The 22,961-nt window shown below is 45.2% G+C and overlaps 1 protein-coding gene and 1 pseudogene across 1 annotated transcript; both read left to right on the forward strand.

Annotated features, from left to right (window-relative positions):
• Positions 1 to 14,743: 14,743 nt before the first annotated feature.
• LOC112865737 (folate receptor gamma-like) lies at positions 14,744 to 18,461 on the forward strand. Its single transcript, XM_086678216.1, has 4 exons — positions 14,744 to 14,917; positions 17,392 to 17,580; positions 17,717 to 17,852; positions 17,989 to 18,461. The coding sequence occupies exons 1-4, from the start codon at positions 14,750 to 14,752 to the stop codon at positions 18,273 to 18,275; spliced, it is 780 nt and encodes a 259-aa protein (XP_086534342.1). The 5' UTR covers positions 14,744 to 14,749; the 3' UTR covers positions 18,276 to 18,461.
• Positions 18,462 to 21,089: 2,628 nt separating this feature from the next.
• LOC147576738 (protein FAM133B pseudogene) lies at positions 21,090 to 22,603 on the forward strand (annotated as a pseudogene).
• The last annotated feature ends 358 nt before the right edge of the window (positions 22,604 to 22,961 follow it).

Genomic DNA, 22,961 nt, shown 5'->3' on the forward strand with positions numbered 1-22,961 from the left:
CCAACCACAGCACTGCTTACCAGTAGGCTGAGACCAGCACAGAACAATTGGTGTTGATGCGGTTTTAGAGTTGGGCGGGGAGGGGGGGGGGCAGGGCAGGGGTGCATCCAGAACCATTGGCCAAGAAAGAATTCTTGAGACATCTTTGGTGCAAAAAGGTGATTTTATTAAAGCATGGGGCAGGACCCATGGGCAGAAAGAGCTGCCCTGGGGTTGTGACAGGTGATTGATTATACACCCTCAGGTTGGGAGGTGGTTAGGGATAGCATAGGTCTTCTAAGGAAGCAAGGTTTCCAGGACCTTGAAGGGGCCAGCTGTTGTTAGGAAAAGGCATTTATTATTGCCTAGTAAAACCTTTATCATGAGACTCTTCAGATGTATTTCAGTGGGCCCTATGCTTGGAGGATGATTGCCAACATATATCTTTGGGGGGGGGAGGGGGTAAAGGAAGTTTCTAAAGCAATTTTTATATGTTCAGGTAGACTTACAGGATCCTAGAGGTTGGGATAATGTTAAGCTAAGGTTGCCTTTTGCCCTTAGCAAAGTGTCATCATCGAAGCAGCTGAGCTCCTAGAGGAATGTCACTCTGCTTGTCCCAAGGACTTGTCAATGAGCTGTAGGCAGTAAGGAAATTTAATTTTTCGTTTGCCTTTGTTTCCACATCAATGTGGCTAGCAGGACTGCATGATGGTCCTTGCAGTTACCTTAGGGGGGGAGGGAATGCTTTTTTTTACCTGTAACTTGCTTATTAACCACCTAACTCAGATGGGTAACATCATCTCAGAAAGAAGCACCACTTGCTGGGGGTCTGTCACACTGCTATGTGCTTTCGCATACTGGCCCTGTGGTATGTTGTCTGTGGCGTGTAACCCAAAGAGTCACAGCTATCATAACAATCCAATGATCTCCCCAGAGCATCGTGATCAAGCCCACAGGGTCTAATGAGATAATCAGACTCCTAATTATAAAGGCCTTAATTGACTATTACTGTGTGAGAGGGTCCTCCATTCCTCATGGCCAAGAAGAGCTAAGGAAGGTAGACTGGATCACAAGGGTATTGTCACTGCCCAAGGAGAGGCTCTGGGCTAAAGACACAAGGAAAAGAGGACAGGAGACTTCCGCCTGCAACCACTGAGTCAGTGAGTTATGCTTGGACTACATGTTCTAATCCAGAAGACTGAAATAGCTTTGCAAGCGGAAACCAATGGCACCACCAGAGGGAAAATACAACCGAGGCCTACAGTCTCTGTGACACCACTTCACTCACTATTTCCACTCTTCATCCCCTGACCCAATAGGATATTACCAATCCCTGGTCAGATGTTACTAAAAAAAATGATGGACAGATATACATGTCCTGAACATCTGGTGCCAGAGCCTCTTGAGAACCCTGAGGAGGTACACCATCTCCTTGATATATGCAAAACCCCACGGACACTTCCTGGGTGTTAGTCAATGCCATGTAAACCAAAATGCAAGACTCTGGTATTACACTCAGAGGCCTAGGAGCTTTTCCCAAAGATCCTATGTATATTGCGCTAGTGGAGGCAGACCCCAATCCAGAGAGGTCTTTTGGTACACTCTGGAAAGGAAAGCAGCCACCTAGCAAGAGGGCTTACAGTGATGTCATCCAAAATTTTTGGTAACAACACCTAAGATTAAGGTAACAGGATAAAAACAAAAAGTAGAAACTGAGACCACAACCGTACCTTAACTGTAATTCAAACATTTCTTAGAGATTTTATGCAGCAGGAAGGAAAGAGAGGAACAAACAGGCTATTGCAAGTTTTCTTGTTGGTTTGGAATGGGCTCTGAATTGTTACTCATGGCTGCCAAAATGCACCAACTGGCCAGTATCTCTGAAGACCGTAAAATCCATAACTTTTTAAAAGATCCATCCAGGCTATGTGCTTGTTTCCTCTAAGATATCACAGATCCTGAACCCCTCAGCTTTCCCCTGAATGGGGCAGAACTAGAAGCACACTTCTGGAGGCATCCCTGCCACCAAAGGGAAAGCTGATATGGTTATCAAGGCCTCCAAGGAAGAGGAAGAGGGAAATGGGGCAAAGGCCCCTAGAGTCCCCTCATACTCATACTTCTCTCCTCCCTTGGATATTTACTGCCTAGCTCCATGCCATCTTTCCATCACAGTGATCACTGCTAAGGCTCACAGTGAATGGAAAGACTAAGGTGAAGCCCATCTCCTGCTGCACAAAATGAGCATGGTCCAATGGGTTTATCCTTTTCATGACTACAATGACCCAAATGACTCCCTCTTCATTTCCATTTCTGAATAGGCCCGATTTGACCTTGAGTCCACAGAATTATTTTTACGGGGTGCTCCTCTAATTAAAGGTCAGTGCCACTATATTTTCCAGGTACCAGCAAAACCATCAAAAAGGCACTAAAACCCCAAGGAGAAAACTTACATTCTTTCTTGGTCCCTTGAAAATGTAAATCTCACCGTGTCTTTGAAGTGTAAACACCCCAGGATGTAACTTAAGTCTACTTGTCAAGGACAAGTACAAATCTTAAAAGCCTTCACAACTATTAGTAAAAAGCTTTAGCCATTGGAGCAAGACACCTTAACTTGTTCCATCTGCCAACTGGGATTCAACTTTTTTATAAACTAGTGACTTTTATATTATGTGCTTGATTCATGGCTAAAATTTTGCAAAAGTGTCTCTGTGTATTTCTGTATGTTTATGTATGTCTGTGGATATATGTTCTGTACATGTGGGTTTTTTTTTTCTCTCTCTCTCTCTACCTCCAGATGGTATTGCCAAAATTAATTGATAAGAGTTCCATTTAATTGGCTTAAAAATGAGCACTTAAAGGGGCGCCTGGGTGGCTCAGTGGGTTGAGCGTCCAACTTCGGCTCAGGTCATGATCTCGCAGTTGGTGAGTTCGAACCCCACATCAGGCTTTGTGCTGACAGCTCAGAGCCAGAGGCCTGATTTGGATTCTGTGTCTCCCTCCCTCTGCCCCTTCCCCACTCATGCTTTCTCTCTGTCTCTCAAAGATGAGTAAATGTTAAAATTTTTTTTAAAAATGAGCACTTATGAATTAAATATTCCTAAAACTCAGAAATACAGAAACTAACCCAAATGTTTTTTAAGTTCACATGATCTGGGATAATCTTTGGTAAATAAATCTAGTTTAAATTTAATTAAAATTGGTATGTCTTCAGAGTTATCAACATTAACTATAATGCAGACATACAACTTTTATTCTACCTGGGTTTATTAGTCAAATTCATGTTATCTCTAATATAAATTTTGTCAGGAAGAACAGTAGCTTGGGATGATGGCTGACTTTGTCTAGTGTCTAATGAAGTGTTTTTGGGTATCCTAAACATAATTGTTAGGAGCAGTGATTTAGATAGATGTAAGTGGGACAAGAGTTTTTAGGTGAAACTTTCATCAGTAATTATATCTTATAGCATGTCCAGTTTCATGAGGCACCTGGCTGGTTCAGTCAATGGAGCATGCAACTCTTCATTTTTTTTTAATGTTTTATTTTTGAGAGAGAGAGAGAGAGAGAGTAAGCTGGGGAGGGGCACAGAGAGAGGGAGACGCAGAATCCAAAGCAGGCTCCAGGCTCTGAGCTGTGAGCACAGAGCCTGACATGGGGCTCCAACTCACGAACCACGAGATCATGACCTGAGCTGAAGTCAGATGCTTAACTGACTGAGCCACCCAGGCGCCCCAAGCATGCAACTCTTGATCTCAGGGTTGTGGGTTTGAGCCCCATGTTGGGTGTGGAGATTACTTTAAAAAAATAAAATCTTAAAAAAAAAAAAAAAAAAAAAACAGTTTCCCAAATCTTTGGTAACTTTCATTGTTATAATTTTGCTAAGTCAAAAAAAAAAAAAAAAGAGGGGTGCCTGACTGGCTCAGTTGGTTAAGTATCCAACTCTTGATTTCGGTTCAGGTCATGATCTCAAGGTTTGTGAGTTCAAGTCCCACATTGGTGCCTGCACAGACAGCTAGGAGCCTGCTTGGGATTCTCTCTCTCTGCCCCTCCCCAGCTTGTGTGCATGTGTGCTTTCGCTCTTTCTCTCTCAAAATAAGTAAATAAACTAAAAAAAAAAAAAAAGAATTTTGCTAAGTTAAATTCAATGATGGGAATTCATTGAATGTCTATATTATTTCTAAACAAGATGAAATACTGAAACAATTATTTTTTTAAGTTTTATTTGTTTGTTTGTTTATTATTTATTTATTTAGATTTATTTATTTATTTATTTAGAGAGCATAAGCAGGGGAGGGGCAGAGAAAGGGAGAGATAGAATCCCAAGCAGGCTCTGCACTGTCAGCACAGAACATGATATGGGGCTTGAACTCATGAACCATGAGATCATGACCTGAACTGAAATCAAGAGTCCAGCGCTTAACCAACTGAGCCACCCAGAAACATTAATTGTTAAACAAGTCTAAATTTACCTGCTTTTGACCTTTCATTATAGAAGAACTTAAAGACATCTGGGTCTGTTAGTAAACATGTCTTGGGTCACATGGAAAAATTGTGTTATGGGGAAATGTGTGTTACTAGAAATTGTTAAATACATTCATAAATTTGCCAATCTAATGAATGCTGATGTAAAAGTTCACAACTCCTTGCCTTTTAGTTGTTACTAGAAATTAAGGTTTCTAAGGGTTAAGAATTCTAATTAATATATGTAATTAAAGCTACTAGAACTAATAAAGGAAACAACTCTGTATGCAAGGAAAATAGGATATGTTTTTGGCTAAGAGAAGGTATGAAGTATGAAGATGCATTTTTGTTAAGGAAAAAGAAAAATTTGCCCTAAAAAAAAAAAAATAAAGCTGGTTATTTCATAATGGGAAAGAGGAAAACAAATGACAAAAATCAAACTTTCCCAAATCATTTTTTTAAGTTTTATTTATTTATTTTCAGAGAGAGAGAGCATAAGCAGGGGAGGGGCAGAGAAAGAGAGGGGGGGGGAGAGAGAGAATCTCAAGCAGACTCCACATTGTCAGAGCAGAGCTGTATACAGGGCTCAGTCTTATGATCTGTGAGATCATGACCTAAGCCAAGATCAAGAGTTGGACGCTTAACCAACTGAGCCACCCAGGTGCCTCCCAAATCAAATTCTAAATGAAGTTCTGTTTTTTGTTTTTTTTTTTTTTTAATTTGGAAATACATTTGGGATTTTCTAAAGGGCACCTGGAACATCTCAAAAGATTTGTTCTCTCTCTGTATAAAAAAAGACATTAAGGGACACGAGGGTAGCTCAGTTGTTTAAGCGTCTGACTCTTGATCTTGGCTCAGATCATAGTGTCATGGTTCATGGGTTTGAGCCCTGAATTGGGCTCTGCCCTACAGTGTGAAGACTGCTTGAGATTCTCTGCCCTTTTCCCCACTCATGTGAGTGTGCATGTGCACGTGTGTGTGTTCTCTCTCTCAAAATAAATAAATAAACATTAAAAAAAAAACATAAAAAAAAAAGAGGGGTGCCTGGATGGCTCAGTAGATTGTTTCACTCTTGATTTTGGCTCAGGTCATTATTTCAGGGTCGTGAGGTAGAGCCAAGCCCTGCTTTGGGCTCTGTGCTGAGCGTAGAGTCTGCTTAAGATTCTCTCTCTCCCTCTGCCCCTTTCCTCTGCTTGTGCTCTCTCTCTCTCAAAAAAAAAAAAAAAAAGTAAATAAAAAATAAAAAAACAAACAAATAAAAAAAATAGGGGAGTCTGGGTAGCTCAGTTGGTTAAGTGTCTGACTCTTGATCTCAGCTCAGGTCATGATCTCATGGTTCATGAGTTCGAGCCCCATCTCGGGCTCTGCACTGATGGTGAGGAGTCTGCTTGGGATTCTGTCTCTCCCTCTCCCTGCCCCTCCCCCACTTATGTTTGTTTTCTCTCTCTGTCTCTCTCTGTCTTAAAATAAATAAACTTTTAAAAAAATAGAAAAAGACATTAAACAAATTGGGCTTATTTGATGTGTTAAATTACATGGAAACATGTTGAGTAAGAAATAATGCTAAACTTTCTTCATGGATATCCTTGTATGGATATATGTTACTAATATAAGTGTTCCAGAAATTATATGAAACTCCTAAAAGTCCAATATGTAACATTATCAGTCATAATTCCAGTTACCATCTTAACATGTTTGCATATCACAGAAATAACCAAATTTCCTCATCAATTTCACTAAACAGAACTCTCATCAGACTTTTAACTATGGGCATTTTTTTGTTTTGTTTTGTTTTTTTTAATTTATTTTTGGGACAGAGAGAGAGAGAGCATGAACGGGGGAGGGGCAGAGAGAGAGGGAGACACAGAATCAGAAACAGGCTCCAGGCTCTGAGCCATCAGCCCAGAGCCTGACGCGGGGCTCGAACTCACGGACCGCGAGATCGTGACCTGGCTGAAGTCGGACGCTTAACCGACTGCGCCACCCAGGCGCCCCTAACTATGGGCATTTTTTAATGTTTATTTTTAGAAGAGAGAGAGAGGGAGAGAAAGAGTGTGAGTGGGAAAAGGGCAGAGAGAGAGGGGGCAGAGGATATGAAGTGGTCTCTGAGCTGACAGCAGAGCCTGATGCGGGGCTCAAACTCACAAACTGAAAGATCATGACCTGAGCTGAAGTTGAACACGTAACTTACTGAGCCACCCAGACACCCCTTAACTATGGGCATTTTAAGTCTTTTTTCATTTACAGGCAGTTATTGTTTTACTCTGAGTCTCTTGCAAAGGTGCTTCATCTTCAAGGAGATTCATGGAAAGGACTCTGACAAGTACAGCTTTCTGATAACTTTCAGATCATACCATTGAACTCAGTAAGAATTTACAGAACTCTTATGAAAAGCTGGATTCATAAGACTGTAACGAAACATCAAGATCAAGAATTAATTACATATGGGCGCTCCTGGGTGGCTCAGTTGGTTAAGCATCCAACTCGATTTTGGCTCAGGTCATGATCTCACAGTCATAAGATGGAGTCCTGAGTTGGGCTCTGTGCCTACAGCATGGAGCCTGCTTGGGATCTCTCTCTCCCTCTCTCTCTCTGTCCCTCCCCTGCTTGTGCTCTCTCTCTCTCTCTCTCAAAATAAATATTAATAAAAAAAAATATTCTACAACATCACCCAAATCTTTGAACAGATGGCTAAACTCTTGCGATCACTAACCTGTTTTCATGGATGGACCTTGCAAGTTTGAGACGATGGCTGTGGACTGGATTTCAGAATATTGTCTGTACAATTATTATAGCATTTACTATTATAATCCTATTTATGTGCAATTTCTGGGTTACAAGTTGCCCTACCCCTGACTTTTAGCATGTGGGCTACCCCACCACCATTAATCTCCTCACCATTGCCTCTGATACCTCAGCATCACAGGGAAGATTATAATGTAAACCTTGACAGTGGGTTGTTCTTTTTTGTAGCCCAAATGCCTGACTTAAGCTTTGACTACTGAGACATCCATATCAAGGACAGTCTTCTTCAATAAACACATTGCCAGCCACATGGGCTAAAGAGCCAGGTCACCTCCCCGCCAACGGATGCTCTTTTGTTTTGGAGATCTTGTTTTTTCTCTTCTCACACTTTAAATTCTCACTCTTATTTATTTAATTTATTTATTTCAAGTAGGCTCCATGCCCAACATGGGGCTTGAACCCACAAGCCTGAGATTAAGAGTCACATGCTCTACTGACCGAGCCAGCAGGTGCCCCCTGCTTTCATGTTTTAAGTTCACCAATAAAGAGTGAAACCGTGAAACCCTAGGCCCCCACCCATGACTCCAATAAAAGTGGAACCCCAGGCCCGTGTGCTGTTTCTACCCATGACCTCGTTGTGTGGCCCCAGGTATGCTGTGTAATTTCCAGGTTCTGTGAGTAATAAATCTTCATTTTTTTCAAAGTTTCCTGATGGTTATTGCTGAAAGGCATCTTACATTCATAACAGGAAGCACAAGGGTCAAGGCCAGTCCAACCACAACATTGCTTCTTGATAAGCTGGGACTGGTACAAGATACTCCTCCATATCCATACAGAAACTTTCCTTACTTCACTATGGCCTCTGCCCAGATATCACCTTGTAGATCTTTCCATATAAAATATAGAAAATATCTTTCTATATAAAATAACCCCTGCTGGGCACCTGGGTGGCTCAGTCAGTTAAGCAGCCGACTTTTGACTTCAGCTCAGGTCATGATCTAACGGTTCAAAATAAATAAACTTTAATAAAATAAAACAGCCCCCTCTATCATTCTCTATTCCCTTACCCTGTTTTATTTCTCCAGAGCACCATCACCATGTATCTCTTCATTTGTTTTCTTTCATCTCCCCTCCCTCACTGGAATGTTAGCTCCATGACAGCAAGGACTTTGTCTTGTTCACTGTTGTAGCCCTAGTACCTAGAGCAGCCTAGCACATAGTAGACACTCAGTGAATCTTGAACTGATTAACTTTTTTAATGTTTATTTATTTTGAGAGAAAGAGAGAGAGAGAGAGCAGGGGAGGGGCAGAGAGAGGGAGAGAGAATCCCAAGCAGGCTCTGTACTGTCAGCACACAGCCCAATGCAGGGCTTGAACTCACGACCTGTGAGATCATGACCTGAGCCAAAATCAAGAGCCGGACACTTAGCCAACTGAGCCACCCAGGTGCCCTACTGCTACCTTGCTGGTCCAAGGCACCATCATCCCAGGCCTGGACTCCTGAGGTCTATCTGATCCACCCACCTGCCCACACCCAATCCCTTCTGCCCACCTCAGCCAGGAGATCTTTCAAAACTGCCGATTGAATCATGTCACTCCTCGGATTAAAACTCTTCAATAATTAATCTGATCATCCCTTGCAGTGATGAGGAAGTCTGTGGAAATAGTTTGCTAATTCTGTAGAATTAACTGTTATTTGGCTGTATTAAGATGATAAGCCAGGGGCACCTGGGTGGCTCAGTCGGTTAAGCATCCGACCGTGGCCTAGATCATGATCTCACCATTCCAGAGTTCGAGCCCCATGTCAGGCTTTGTGCTGACAGCTCAGAGCCTGGAGTCTGTTTCAGATTCTGTGTGTCTCTCTCTGCCCCTCCCCCACTCATGCTCTGTCTGTCTGTCTCTCTCTCTCTCAAAAAATAAATAAACATAGAAAAAAAGATGATAACCCAAATTATTTCTCAGAGCCTGGAAAAGGCAACACTAACTGTCACAGTATTATCAGTTTTCTATTGCTGCACCCATCTCCTAGCTTTGTGGCTTATAGTTGCAGGCAAGATGGGATGGGAGGACAGTGCGATGAGGATATAAGCATAGTGTCAAAGTATTTTCCCACAAAATACTGATTACTCACAAAGGGAAAACTAATAACTATATGGAGAGAAACCACCTTAACCAAACTATTGCTAGCAATAGGACATATTGCACATCACATACTCCTTGATATGATACACTCAGAAAGGGCCAATGCTCCTCTGATTTTCTGGCCAAAATGTGTTTGGTTATGTAAGAGGCCAACATTCAGGGAGCATGGATGAAAAGTATATGGGAACTCTCTTTACTACTTTTGCAATTTTTTTGTAAGTCAAAGATTATTCCAAAATGCAAAGTTAAAAAATCAAATGGATGTAGTGACTTAATAGCTATCTTATTAAATTTCAAGATTTTTATGAGTCAGGAATTTGGGCAAGACTCAGATGGATAACCCTTCTGCTCCACGTGGCAGTGGCTAGGGTCACTTGGTAGTGTTCAGCTTATGTCTGAGCTGGTCTTGAACATCCAAGATGGTTTTACTCATGTGCTTGGCCCTTGGGCAGGGGTTGCTGGAAGGCCATCCTTCCTAGACCCCTCTTTTCCATGTAGTCCAGGGGCTTCTCAGTGTGGCCCCTCCAGTAGGTAGTCAGTCTCCTCACATGGTGGCTCAGGGATCTAAGAGATAGGAAATAGAAGCTGCTAGTCCCTGCCTCGATCGGTTTGGGCTGCTGTAACAGAATACCACAAACGTGGTAGAGAGCAGAAAGAAAAAGCAAGCTCTCTAAATAACTCTTATAAGGGCACTAATCCCATCTAAGCCTAATCACTTCCCAGAGGTCCTGCCTCCCAATATCATCACATAGTAGGGGGGCAGGTAAGGGATCAACATACGACTGTGGGAGAGACACAAACATTCAGTCCTTAATAATCCCTAAGGCCTGGAGCTAGAAACTGGCAAAACATCAGCTTTATCACATTTTAGTGGTCAGAGCGGTCACGGAGCCTGTCCACGTTCGAGGGGAAGGGTCACAGACCTCACTTGTCAACAGTCAAAGAATTTGTACTCTTCTCTAACCCCTCCTCATGGGAAAGGGCTTTTTCCCCTCCATTGCACAGGATTAGATTAATCATAACCTTTGTTTCTTGGACCACAGCATTGGTCCAGGCATGACCGCCTTTATATATTTATTTATGTCTTTGCTTAGCTTTTTTCAAAAAAGCAATGGAAATCTTACGTTTTCCCTTTCTGCATCGTTTGTGATTTGTATACCTGCTTGGTAACATGGCTAGGAAGAACTTCTAATGAAAAATCTAAACTTACCTCTAGTTGGAATGGGGTAACATGATACTCTTCTTTCTAAAATATTATATTTCTTTTATTTACATTGACAAAACTTAGTAGAACTGGAAAAAATATTGTACAGTCTAAGAGGTTTCTAGGGAGAGAAGCTCTGAAGGCTGTTCTCAAAAGTAAACATAGAATGTGGTTTCTCAGCTAAATTTCCTAGAGACAAGGCAACAAAATGAGACCATGTATCTGGAGATAGCATTACAGTGAAAAAAGCATGGGCTTTGTAGCTAAATCAGCTTGGGTTGAATCCTGACTCTTCTACTCTTTAGCTGTCTGGGAAGTCACCTAACTCCCAAGGCCTGAGTTTCCTCATCTGTATGTTGGGAGTAATAGAGTTAACATTGCAGTGGGTTGTGGGAGTTACAGACACAACAAGGTAAGTAAAGCATCCATTATTCTAACTGGGGTAGAGTAGTTCTCAATGTATGATGACTGATGTGATTATGTAACACATGTTTAATTTCATTTACACCTTCAAACCTCTCCTAAGAGAAGGAAAACAGATACATGTCCCAGTTTAGGGAATGAAGGTACCAAGACCAGCAGCACAGTGAAGATCGCAGGCTGGTTTGCAGGCTGGTTCAATAGTGCTGCTGACCATGGTCTGGTACTCAGCAGTGATGGCGCCCGGAGTGGGCACATGGGGCAAGGTGAGCATCTCATAACCAGACTCTGACCTTGTCATCCCAGACGTACCCGCGGCAGGACCATGTGCTGAGAACAGACTGAAACCACAGACCTTGCCCCAGGAGACGTATTCCACTAGTTGGGTACGTGAGGACAAGATTTGGAGGTTTTCCCAAAATCATAATGGGAAAACATCAATATACGTTATTAAAAAAAAAAGAAAAAAACAGGGGCAATACCATCTATCTTCTTGCTAGCAGCAATTTTACTATCTGAAATAATGTTTGAGAAATAGACTAAGGGACAAGCATCTCTGACTTGAAAAAATGAACTTTTCTTCCTTTACTTTTTGTTTTTTAAAGATTTTATTTTTGAGTAATCTCTACACCCAGCATGGGGCTTGAACTTACAACCCCGGGATCAAGAGTCACGTGCTCCAGGGGCGCCTGGGTGGCTCTCAGTCCATTGAGCTTCCGACTTCGGCTCAGGTCATGATCTCAGGGTCCGTGAGTTCGAGCCCCGCATCAGGCTCTGTGCTGACAGCTCGGAGCCTGGAGCCTGCTTCAGATTCTGTGTCTCTCTCTCTGCCCCTCCCCTGCTCATGCTCTGTCTCCCTCTGTCTCAAAAATAAAATAAACATTAAAAAAAATTTTTTTTTAAAGAATCAGGTGCTCCACTGACTGAGCCAGACTGGTGCCTCCTTTCTTAACTTTTTTATAATGGTTAAAGAAAGGGTTTTTGCCATAGAGAGCATTTTAATTAATTCCAGACCATACAAGGCATAAAGAAGTACTTGAAGGTTATGGTATCAGCTGTGACAATAATACTCAAGTGTGTAAGTACGGATAACTTGGCTTCATGAGGTTTTTGTTTGTTTTGTCAAAAGCATAAATGTATAGTGAGGAGTGCCTGGGTGGCTCAGTCGGTTAAGTGTCCGACTCTTGATTTCAGCTCAAGTCATGATCTCACAGTTGGTGAGATCGAGCCTCATGTTGGGCTCTGCGCAGACAACGTAGAACCTGCTTGGGATTCTTTCCTTCTCTCTCTGTCCCTCCCCCATTCACATGCACATGCACATTCTCTCTCTCTCTCTCTCTCTCTCTCTCTCAAAATACGTAGACTTTTTAAAAAAAGCACAAATGTACAGTGAAACTACCCCCAAAAGGCAAAGTGTAGAACAGTATGCTATCATTTGTGCACAAAAATGGAATATATGGTTGGCCTTGAACAATGCAGAGGTTAGTAGTGCTGATACTCCCTACCTCACTGTGCAGTTGAAAATTTGCATGTTAGGGGTGCCTGGGTGGCTCAGTTGGTTGGGCATCCGACTTCAGCTCAGGTCATGATCTCACGGTCCGTGAGTTCGAGCCCCGCATCGGGCTCTGTGCTGACAGCTCAGAGCCTGGAGCCTGCTTCAGATTCTGTGTCTCCCTCTCTTTCTGTCCCTTCCCCCCTCATGCTGTCTTTCAAAAATAAACATTAAAATTAAAAAAAAGAAAGAAGAAAGAAGAAAGAAAGAAAGAAAGAAAGAAAGAAAGAAAGAAAAAAGAAATCTGCATGTGACTTTTGACTCCCCCAGAACCTAACTAGTAATAGCCTACTGTTGACTGGAAGCCTTACCAGTAACATAAACAATTAACACATACTTTGTATGTTATGTGTATTGTATGCCATATTCATACAATAAAGTAAGCTAGAGAAAAAATGTTATTAAGAAAATGCATTTATAGTACTGTACTGTTTATCCAAAGAAAATCTGTGTATAAGTAGACCTGTGCAGTTCAAATCCATGTTGTTCAAGGGGTCAACTGCATATGGCATAAACGCGCAGAATTTCTATGGTAGTATACCCAAGGACCTAGGACTAATGGTAGCCTCATGTTCACATTTCTGCAAACATATCTATAGTATCCATAACTAATACATAGCATTATTCTATAAATATCCTTCTTACTGAAATGTACATAATAGTATCAAATCAGATGCGTCATTCTGTATTTTATCTTTCCATTCAACATTTTATATATTTATATTCATATACATACAAACATATATGTTATATTTAAATAAGGTATATACTCATATGGTTCAAAGGATCAAAACAGCATAGAAAGATTTATAGAAGAAAGTCTCAGTGCACCTGGCTGGCTCGGTCAGAAGAGCATGCGACTCTTGATCTTCGGGGTGGGAGTTTGACCCCCTGTTGGGTAGAGATTACTAAAAAATTAATAAACTTTAAAAAATTTAAAAAAAATAGAAGAAAGTCTCATTCCTAATCCTGTGTCATCCCACCAAGCAACTACTTAAAAAATTTTCTTCTACATTTCCAGAATTTTCTTACGCAAGCACATACATTCTCCCTCTTCCTTGTTTACACAAAAGATTGCATTCTACCAACACCTTTCTGCACCCTCCTTCTTTCACTTAACAATATACTTGGAGGTTTTCCCATATTTGTACACCAAGAGCTTTCTCAATCTTTTATACCAGGTTAGATCCCATTGGGTGGACCATAATTTATTTGCCTGGCCTCTCACTGAAAAACAGTTGAGCTGTTTCCTAGACAGAGCCTGACCACCCCACCTGACTGAGACACTGGAGAAGCAGTCCAGGTAGGTTTATAAGAGGGAGTGGAGAGGAGGAGGGAGACACTGTACCTCCCAGGTGGGCTGAGGGCAGAGGCAAGTTCAGGCTTTGAGGGAAAGTGGGGAGGGAGAGGGGAGGAAAGATGAAGTCTTTCCCAGTTCTCCTGGGGTCTCGTGTGTCTGCTGAATTTTCCTCTGGTAACTCCCACCACCCACTGCTCTGGCTCCGTTCCCTCCTTCAAGTGTCTTACTCTTGGCCTTGCCCTGGTTCTACGCCTGGCTCCACCAGGGTAACTTCCCAAGCCCCTTGTGTGGTGGGGAGGGGTTGCTGAGGTGTGAGAAACCGGGCTCTGACTCTCCAGGCCTGCACCCTCATTGGCTCTCCACATTGCACCCCTAGCATCTCCCAACTCCCGTGTCACCGGGTCCAGGACCATAAGCGGTAACTGAATGGCTCAGTGGCCTTCAGCTGGCCCTAGGTCAGCATCCCTGTCTGCCCACTGGCAGTCTCCGGGGGCCTGAAACTAGGCTACCTTGGACTGGTGGGGGATGGGCTGAGGCTGACAGGTACTTCTTCCTCTCACTCCGCACCCTCATCAGCAGACCATTTCCTGTGGTTCCCGTTGTACAGATCTGAGAAGACTTGCCGAGCTGGCAGGACTCTCAGACTGTGGATGAAACACCACCAGTGAAATACAGAAGGATATATCCAGAGAAGGGTGGTGGCTCCCACCAAGGTAGAGCAAGCTAGCATTGGAGGGCCCTTGGAAGAAGGCCCTTGGGTCTTGCCTTCTGGCCTAGACCTCTACATCTGCCTTGTTGTTTGACTCAGGTGCCCTAGGGGATAAGCTGGGTGAGGAGGGCAGAGATCTGGGCTTGGCAGGCAGACAAGACACTCGGTGGAGAGTCTCATGGCTGCTGCCTCTCTCTCAGGCTGTGTCCACCTCTGACTGTGGCTTTCTGGCAGGAACGGATGAACATGGCCTGGCAGATGACACAGTTGCTGCTTCTGGTTTCGGTGGCTACTGCGTGGGGTGCCCAGTCCAGGACTCCAGGGGCCAGGAGAGACCTGCTCAATGTCTGCATGGATGCCAAGCACCACAAGACAAAGCCGGGCCCTGAGGACAAGCTGCATGACCAGGTGAGGATGGAGTGGGGTCAAGGGTTGGGGAGAATGGAAGAAGTTGGGAAATGGGAAGATCAGTTTTGGGGAGCAATGGAGTCAAGAGGGTGGCGAGGCAATCCCCAGGAGTCCACCAGATTTACTGTAGTGAGGGGACCATTTTCTGGCACCCACTATGGGCCAAGTGCTTTCCTCACGCCTTGTCAGTGAATATGCCCAAAGGGCCTAATTGGTAGGTGGATGGTCTCTACTCATTCAGATAAGGAAATGGGAAATGAGGCCCAGAGAGGGCACAGGTACATGTGGGAATTGAGAGGCTAGTCTTTAGCAGGGCTTAGGACAGAGTCGGGCAGTGCCCTTCCCAGCATTAAGTATGTGCCAGCCTACGCAGCTCAAAGACGAGGTACAGGGGAGACAGGTCCCTCAAGGTCACAATGCGGCAAACACATATGAACAGTCCAGGTCCTCCACCCCTATTAAGTCCTAAAGAGACAGTGACAAATCAGATAACGCTGGGAACACTTCCCAGGAAAGGTGCCATCAGCCTTGGCCTTGGAGGATGAGTAAGAGATTTCCAGGAAGACAAAGCAGGAAAGGGCAGCCTAGCAGAGAACAGCATGTACACGGGTGGCAGGGTTACAGCACAAGCCGTGGCAAGCGTAGTGAGGCAAGAGCCAAGGATGCTGCTGCCCACAGAGAAGGGAAGGTGAGGGCCCTCCTTTTATAGGTAAAGCCCCTGAAGCCACTCAGGGAACCCGAGCCTGAGGTTGAACTCCAGGATCGTGAGAGATGTCAGTATTTCACTCTTCCTGGTCTCCTCCTCTGTTCCCCACAAAATCTCACGTTGCTAGAGGGCCGGGGATGTTTCCAGGGAAAGAAGGCATAGACTGACCCAGGGGCTGGAAGTGAAGGGCGGGAAGCCCAGAGCCCCATGACTTCTGAGTCATTTCTGATGTATCATTTGCTTTGTGCATGTGTGCATGCGCTAAAATATGAGTAACATAAAATATGCCATTTTAAGCATGTCTAAGTATCCAGTTCAGGGGTATTAAATCCATGCACATTGTCTTGGGACCATCACCACCACCCGTCTCCAGAGCTTTTTATCTTCCAAAACCGGAAGTCTGTATCCACCACTTCATTTTCAGAACCTTTTAAGTTCTAGAGGGTGCTTTGAAGAACCCTCTGGAGCACTTCTTCTTCTCCAAGAAATGGCACACAGACTTTTGTGGGAGACAGATGATTCTGTAATTATGAGAGACAGGGGCTGCACTGAGAGTGCTTATCTATGTTGAGCCCCTGCTGTAGGCCAGCAAGTGATTTTTATTATATAATTAATCTTGTGGAGGCAGAAACCACTGACTGTGGTGGGCAGGTCAGGGATGAGGTGCATGGGTTCTTGCAGGGCAACCGAGAGTTGGGGCATCAGAGGAGGAGTGTGCATGAAGTTAGGGAGGCCTGGAAGCATGTTCTGTGTCAGCCGTGCTGGGGGCGGGCTGGGTTGCTGGAGAAGGGTAGGTTTGGTTCTACCCTCATGGGTTTTCCTGAGTTTCTCCTGAGTGCCCAGACTTTTCACATCTCCCCTGTCACTTGGCCCTGGGTGCTAGAGGTCATCTCAGAGATTTTAAGCAATCGGCTCATAATCACTCAGCTCTGGAGGACCAGCTCAGAACGATTTCTTCAGACACCTTCACCACTTCCTCTGTCTTAGCTGTCTTGAATTTACCTCTCTGGGATTGCCTCCCGTGTTGAGTCAGGTCCACACCGGGATTCATGTGCAAGACATTGCCCCTCTGTTCCCCACTGCTTTCTGGACCTATCTGAAGTCCACTAGCCTGGGATTCCAGACCAGATGACAGCAGATCAGCCCCCCTCATCTCCACCCTTACCACAGCTTGGAGCCAGGCTTTTCAACCCCACCCCTGTCCTGAGTTAAAATCTTGATCCTACCATTTCCCAGGGTAAACTCTGTCAAAGTTGAAGTAATGATGTTTTCACTAGACCGTTGAAGGCATAAAGTGCCAAAGCCTCAGGGACTTTGCACTTGTTGTTTTCTGTGCCTACAATGATCTGTATCTTCCCTCTGCCCGGGACTAAAACTATAAGCTCCATAAAGGTAGAGATTTGATCTGTTTTGTTCACTGCTATATTCTCAGCACCTAGCACAACGCCTGATTGAAGGTAAGCATTCAGTTAATATGGGCTGGATGTGGAATGAGTAATATAAATAACCCGAATCATGTGAAATAACTTTGTAAACTGTTTAGAGCTGTAAAAATAATTGCTCCCCCAGACAGTGGTTCCCATGCCTCCCACATCCTCTGTTTTACTCTCTGTTAAAAGTTCTGTTATAACTACCCCAAGGGCCAGGCATAGAGGCACCCTCCCCAGCAAGTATTCCTCTGGATGCCCTACCTGGGGCCAAGGAGCCAGAATATGGAGGAGACAGCTGTGGTGGGGGAGGCATGTGTTCCAGTGTCTTCTCCACCCAGTGCACTCCCTGGAGGAAGAACGCCTGCTGCTCACACAACACCAGCCAGGAGCTGCACAAGGACCCCTCCCTCTTGTATAACTTTAACCTGGACCACTGCGGCAAGATAGAGCCTGCCTGCAAGCGCCGCTTCATTCAGGACAACTGTCTGTACGAGTGCTCACCCAATCTGGGGCCCTGGATCCAGGAGGTACGGGCCTCTCCCTCACCCCAGCCCAGCGGGCTGCCATCCTGCTCGGTCAAGGTGGTCAAGGTCAAGGTGGTCAAGGCGGTGGCTGCCAGCACCCCTGGCTGAGAGGAGCCCTCCCTCCCCCCCTCCCCCCCAGGTGAACCAGAGCTGGCGCAAGGAACGCTTCCTGGACGTGCCCCTGTGCAAGGAGGACTGTCAGCAATGGTGGGAGGACTGCCGCACGTCCTACACCTGCAAGAGCAACTGGCACAAGGGCTGGGACTGGAGCTCAGGTGAGGGCCTGGGGGTGCGGAGATGGAGGCGGGGTCCGAGGATCTGGGGTTGGGTGCGGATCTCCAGGGGGGTGGCCAGAAATGGGCTCTGGGCCCAGGGGCTGAATGTCTGTGTCCACCCTCTCTCCCCATGCAGGATCGAACAAGTGTCCGGCCGGAGCCACCTGCCACACATTTGAGACCTACTTTCCCACGCCCGCAGCCCTGTGTGAGGGCATCTGGAGCCACTCCTACAAACTCAGCAACTACAACCGAGGGAGCGGCCGCTGCATCCAGATGTGGTTCGACCCGGCCCAGGGCAACCCCAACGAGGAGGTGGCCAGGTTCTATGCCTTGGCCATGAGTGCGGGGGCCATGTCCCATGGGATTGGGCTTCTCCTGCTCAGCCTGGTCCTTATGCTGCACCTCTGGCTCCTCAGCTGAGTCCCTCCCACTGCTGACATCTGGACATCTTCCTTGACTGCACCCAGCCTAGGTGACCCAGCCTCAGCCCAGCTCAGCAATCTCAGATAAAGGGGCTTCCCAATGCCCTAGTAATTATGCTTCTTGATCCAAGATGGGTCATATGGGGTTCCTCTGACAGCCTATTTTAATAGACAGATCCAGGTATATCTTGTGTCTCGAAAATAATTTGGAGATGAGTCGTTTGGGGGGCAACATGCCTCATTGCTTTATCATTCCTATTGAGAGGCCCACAGAGGGACTGGGACTGGCTTGAAGTTCACCAGTAAGTAGGGGTGGAAGCTGACCCCTAAGTCTGAGGTTCTTACTTCTACACCAGGCTTCCCCCTCAAGTTCCCTCCCCCAAGTTCATCACTCCTACATCACACGGCATGATGAGGGCATTGGTGGAAGACGTGGGCAGAGACTGGCAGATGAGTCATCAGGCTCCTGGTGGGAAATAAAAGTTTCTTGCCCCCTCCTTCCCTTTCTAGATGTGGACTAGGGTGGAGCTATTGGTGGTGGTAGTGGGTAGGGAATGCCAATGAAGAGCAATGGCATTGCTTCCCTTTCTTAAAAGGACAAATAATGCTACACTGAATCATCTTATGCATGGTAGAATGCTATACTTGAATTTCAGAAAAGGGATTGCTGGGTCAAGAAGCATATGCATTCGGGTGCTTGGGTGGCTCAGGCAGTTAAGCGTCCGACTTGGCTCAGGTCTTGATCTCACAGTTCATGGGTTCAAGTCACACCATCAGGGTCTGTGCTGACAGCTCAGAGCCTAGAGCTTGCTTCTCCTTCTCTCTCTGCCCCTCCCCAGGTTGCAATCTGTCTCTCTCTCTCCCATAAATAAAGATTAAAAAAAAAAAAGGAAAAAAAGTAAAACAAACACAAAAAATGTCTTACTACATGACAGCCCCTTACCAGAGCTTTAAGGCTTTTCCATGGTATCTGTTGGAAAAACTAATCTTCAATGGCATAGAAAGCCCTGCCATCCGCCCCAACTTAGAGCTCACTCTGTCAAACTGTTCCCCTTCCATACCATTCACACTTTTCACTTTGGGCCTTTCTCAGGCAATTCTCTTTCTGTGTTCCTGGAACGTTCCTTTGTCCTCTGTGGGCTGGCTCCTCATAGCCTCTCAGATTTCAACATACAATTCCCCACTAACAGGACTTCTGACCACTCAACCAAAAGAAGTCATCCAGGCACTTTCTTATCACATCGCTCCAGTCCCTTTGTACAAACACCTACCTACTGTGTTTATCATCTGCTGTCCCTGACAACACAAGCCCTCACAAGTAGCCTATGGAAGCCCAGGGAGGTTAGAGGAGGCTTCCAGAGGAGTAATGTTTGCCAAGCAGAAAACGGAGGGCGGACCGGTATTCCATGGTTATGGTTCAGCAAGTACAAAAACTTGGTGGGACCAAAGCACAAGCAAAAATTTCTAGATGGCTGAAATAGAAGTTAAGACGGCAAGGGCAGGAATTGAGGCCAGAGGAGAAACATTGGATTTGCAAGCCTTAGGCTGATGCCCTGAGTGCCTCTCACAAAGCTTCTCTTTCATTCTTTGTGAAAGGATCTGGTTTGGAATGGGACTCAGATCTGAATCCTAGCCTCACCTTGCTGCCTGGGAACCACAGTTTCCACAGCTGATGGGCTGGCACTCAGGTGAAGCTCCAGTTTCTCCCACCCCCACTCCCTGCAGCCCAGGGCCTCTCCCTTTGTAGGCCAAACACCTTCCTGTTATCTTTGTCTGGTCACAGGGCAGCCTACAGATTGGGTTCTACAAGGATGCGGATAGCTCACCTTGCTGATATTAAGCTTCCGGTCCAGGCAGATAACTCTCTCAGGATCTGCTCCTAGGTGGCTGCTTCACCCCCCGCCCCAGCACCCAGATCTCAGATTCAGAACCAGACTTGAGGCTCAACAAGGGCAGGGACTCCCCACAGGTCATAACCCCACCCCCAAATCACCTCCCAGTGGCTGGTTACTTCTGAAGCCATCAGGGCCCAGGGCCTTACTCTCCTGGTGGAGGGGCCACAAAGCCCAGTTAATGATCAGCCCCCAGGGCAGGGGTGGAGGGTGCGGGCAGGGACAAGTCCAATCTGAAAGAGCTCCCACCTTAAGACATTCCTAGATCTCTGGTCATTCTTCCCCAATCAGGAGAAGGCTGTCTGGTCCTATAAAGCCAGAAGAGAGGTCTGAAGGGTCCAATGGTGCCTTATCTGCCAAGGTCTTCAGAGGGCTGAACCCTCCCTGCTTGTCACAGGATTCAAGTAAGGATCACTCTGAGGGAGAGGGAAAGCAGGACATGAGCTGGGGTCTCCTGGAGTCCATTTCTTTGCAGACCCTTTAGGGCTTGGCTGCTCCCCCAGCAATCCCACCCCCTCCCTGTTCCATGGGCCCAGACCTATGGCCTTCCCCAGGGCATTGAGGCTCCATCTTCCTTAAACTTCTATTGCCATCCATAGGTTGATGGCTCCCACATCTGCATCCAACCTAGACCCTTCCTCTAGGCTTTCGTCTCTGTAACTACTTCTCCCTGGGTCGCACACAGGCGCTGTGACAAAACAAAGCTTGGTATTTTCTCGTGCCCAAATTTGCTCCTCTACTCTTCCCTTTCCCCAAAAGTGGTACCACCATGATAAAAGGAAGGCTTGTGTCCTTGGCTAGGGTGAGAGAGGTGGGAGGGGTCTACATGAGACCAGACTCTGATGATGCCATAGACGGGGCACCTGTATGGGTAGATGTGGGGGGCAGGGGAGTGGAGAGAGGAGGGCTGGGGCCTGGGGTTCTGGGCATTTGAACATCTGATTGTGCAGCTGGAGGTGAGCAATGCCTGGGGCTGATGAATTTGGAGGAGTTGCTGGATCTATAAGTTGGGGACTGGAGAGTTCTGTGCTCTCTACAGCTGGCTGGGAGCTTGGAAGCTTGCACTCCAGCCCTTGCCCTGCAGTTGGTTCTATCCTGATTCTCTGGGTCTCATTCTCTTCTGTATAACAAGGACAGGGGGTTGGAAGTGGATCAGATTGTTTTAAAGGACTCGGCAACTCAGGCTGCAAGGTTTTATCAGACCTGAGTCTGGGGGAGAAAATGGGGTCAGTGGGGCTGGGGACTGGCCCTAGGCCGGCACTATTAATCTACCCACCTCCTGTGGAAGCTGGCTAGTGTCCACAATAATTGACGTGCAAGAATTAACTGCTGAGTAGGCCGAAGGACCTGCGGTGGGCCCACCTCGGCCACCTCTCTGGCTTGATCTTCCTCTGTGCCTGACTGTGTGCTTAGTCCCGCACCATGGGGCAGCAGGAAAATCGAGTGGCCTCTATGAACCCAATAGCAATGGCCAGATCCAGGGGTCCAATCCAGTCTTCAGGGCCAATGATCCAAAATTATCTGAATCGACCAAGGCCTACCTGGGAAGAAGTGAAAGAACAACTAGAGAAGAAAAAGAAAGGCTCCAAGGCATTGGCTGAATTTGAAGAGAAAATGAGAATTGGAAGAAAGAACTGGAAAAACACAGGGAGAAATTAGTAAGTGGAAGTGAGAGCTCATCCAAAAAAAACAGTGAAAGGAAAAAAAAAAAGAAATCTGGTAGGTATTCATCTTCTTCATCAAGCTCTGCTTCTTCCAGCAGTTCTTTGGATTTTGAAGATGAGGATAAAAAACAAGGAAAAAGAAAAAAGAGAAAGAAGAATCGTTCGCATAAATCTTCTGAAAGCTCCATGTCAGAAACTGAATGGGACAGTAAGGATAGTTTAAAAAAAGAAAAAGAAGTCAAAGGATGCAACTGAGAAAGACAAGGACATTAAAGGACTCAGCAAAAAAGAAAGATGCGTCCTGAAGATAAACCTTTATCGTCTGAGTCCTTATCAGAATCAGATCATGTTGAAGAAGTATGAGCAAAAAAGAAGAAAAGCAGTGAAGAACGAGGAAAAGAAAAAACAAAAAAGAAAAAGAAGCATGAGAAACACAGTAGGAAGAAGAAAAAGAAGGCTGCTAGTTCAAGTCCCGACTTGTCATAATATTAAGAAAAATCAGGATTCCTTTATAAAGAAAGTGCAATGTCTAAGGAAATTTCAACGGTGAAAATTATGACATAATTACTAACATGCATGAATTTTCTTGTTTTTAGAATTATTACTGGACTATTCAGTAGCCACTCGGATGCCTCCTTGTGAAAGGGCCATAACTGTTGCCTGCTGCTTGAACATCAGTTTTTTCTCTTCCAGTGCTTAACAACTCTGGGAGATAATACATTGCAGTTGTGCTAGTGGTTAAGATTTGGGGATAAAATTACTATTTTTGACTCGAAGTATCTAAAGATACATCAACAGAAATCGAATCTGGATATATCATTTAAGATGTAATTAGAAATGACCAGATGACTCTAGTTAACATTTTGGAAATAGGGATTACACTGATATTTCAAAATTCTTATTCAGTAGATAAGTGTATTTTAATTTTTCCCCTTATATACTTTTATTTACCTGGGGAAGGAGCTTTTAGGTTTGGGGGGTGGGTTACTATCTCTTTAGCTAGAAGAATAGCGTGCCTTTTATCCTCACACATCCTGTTTTTGTGGACACAGTAGCCATGCTTCATGGGGAGGTCAGAGCTGGTACAGCAGTCTTGCCCTTAGACATCCTTGGACTCTTGTCATTTGC

The sequence above is a fragment of the Puma concolor genome, chromosome D1 (assembly GCF_028749965.1).
Source record: "Puma concolor isolate L17-30 chromosome D1, mPumCon1.1.hap2, whole genome shotgun sequence".
Lineage (NCBI taxonomy): Eukaryota > Metazoa > Chordata > Mammalia > Carnivora > Felidae > Puma > Puma concolor.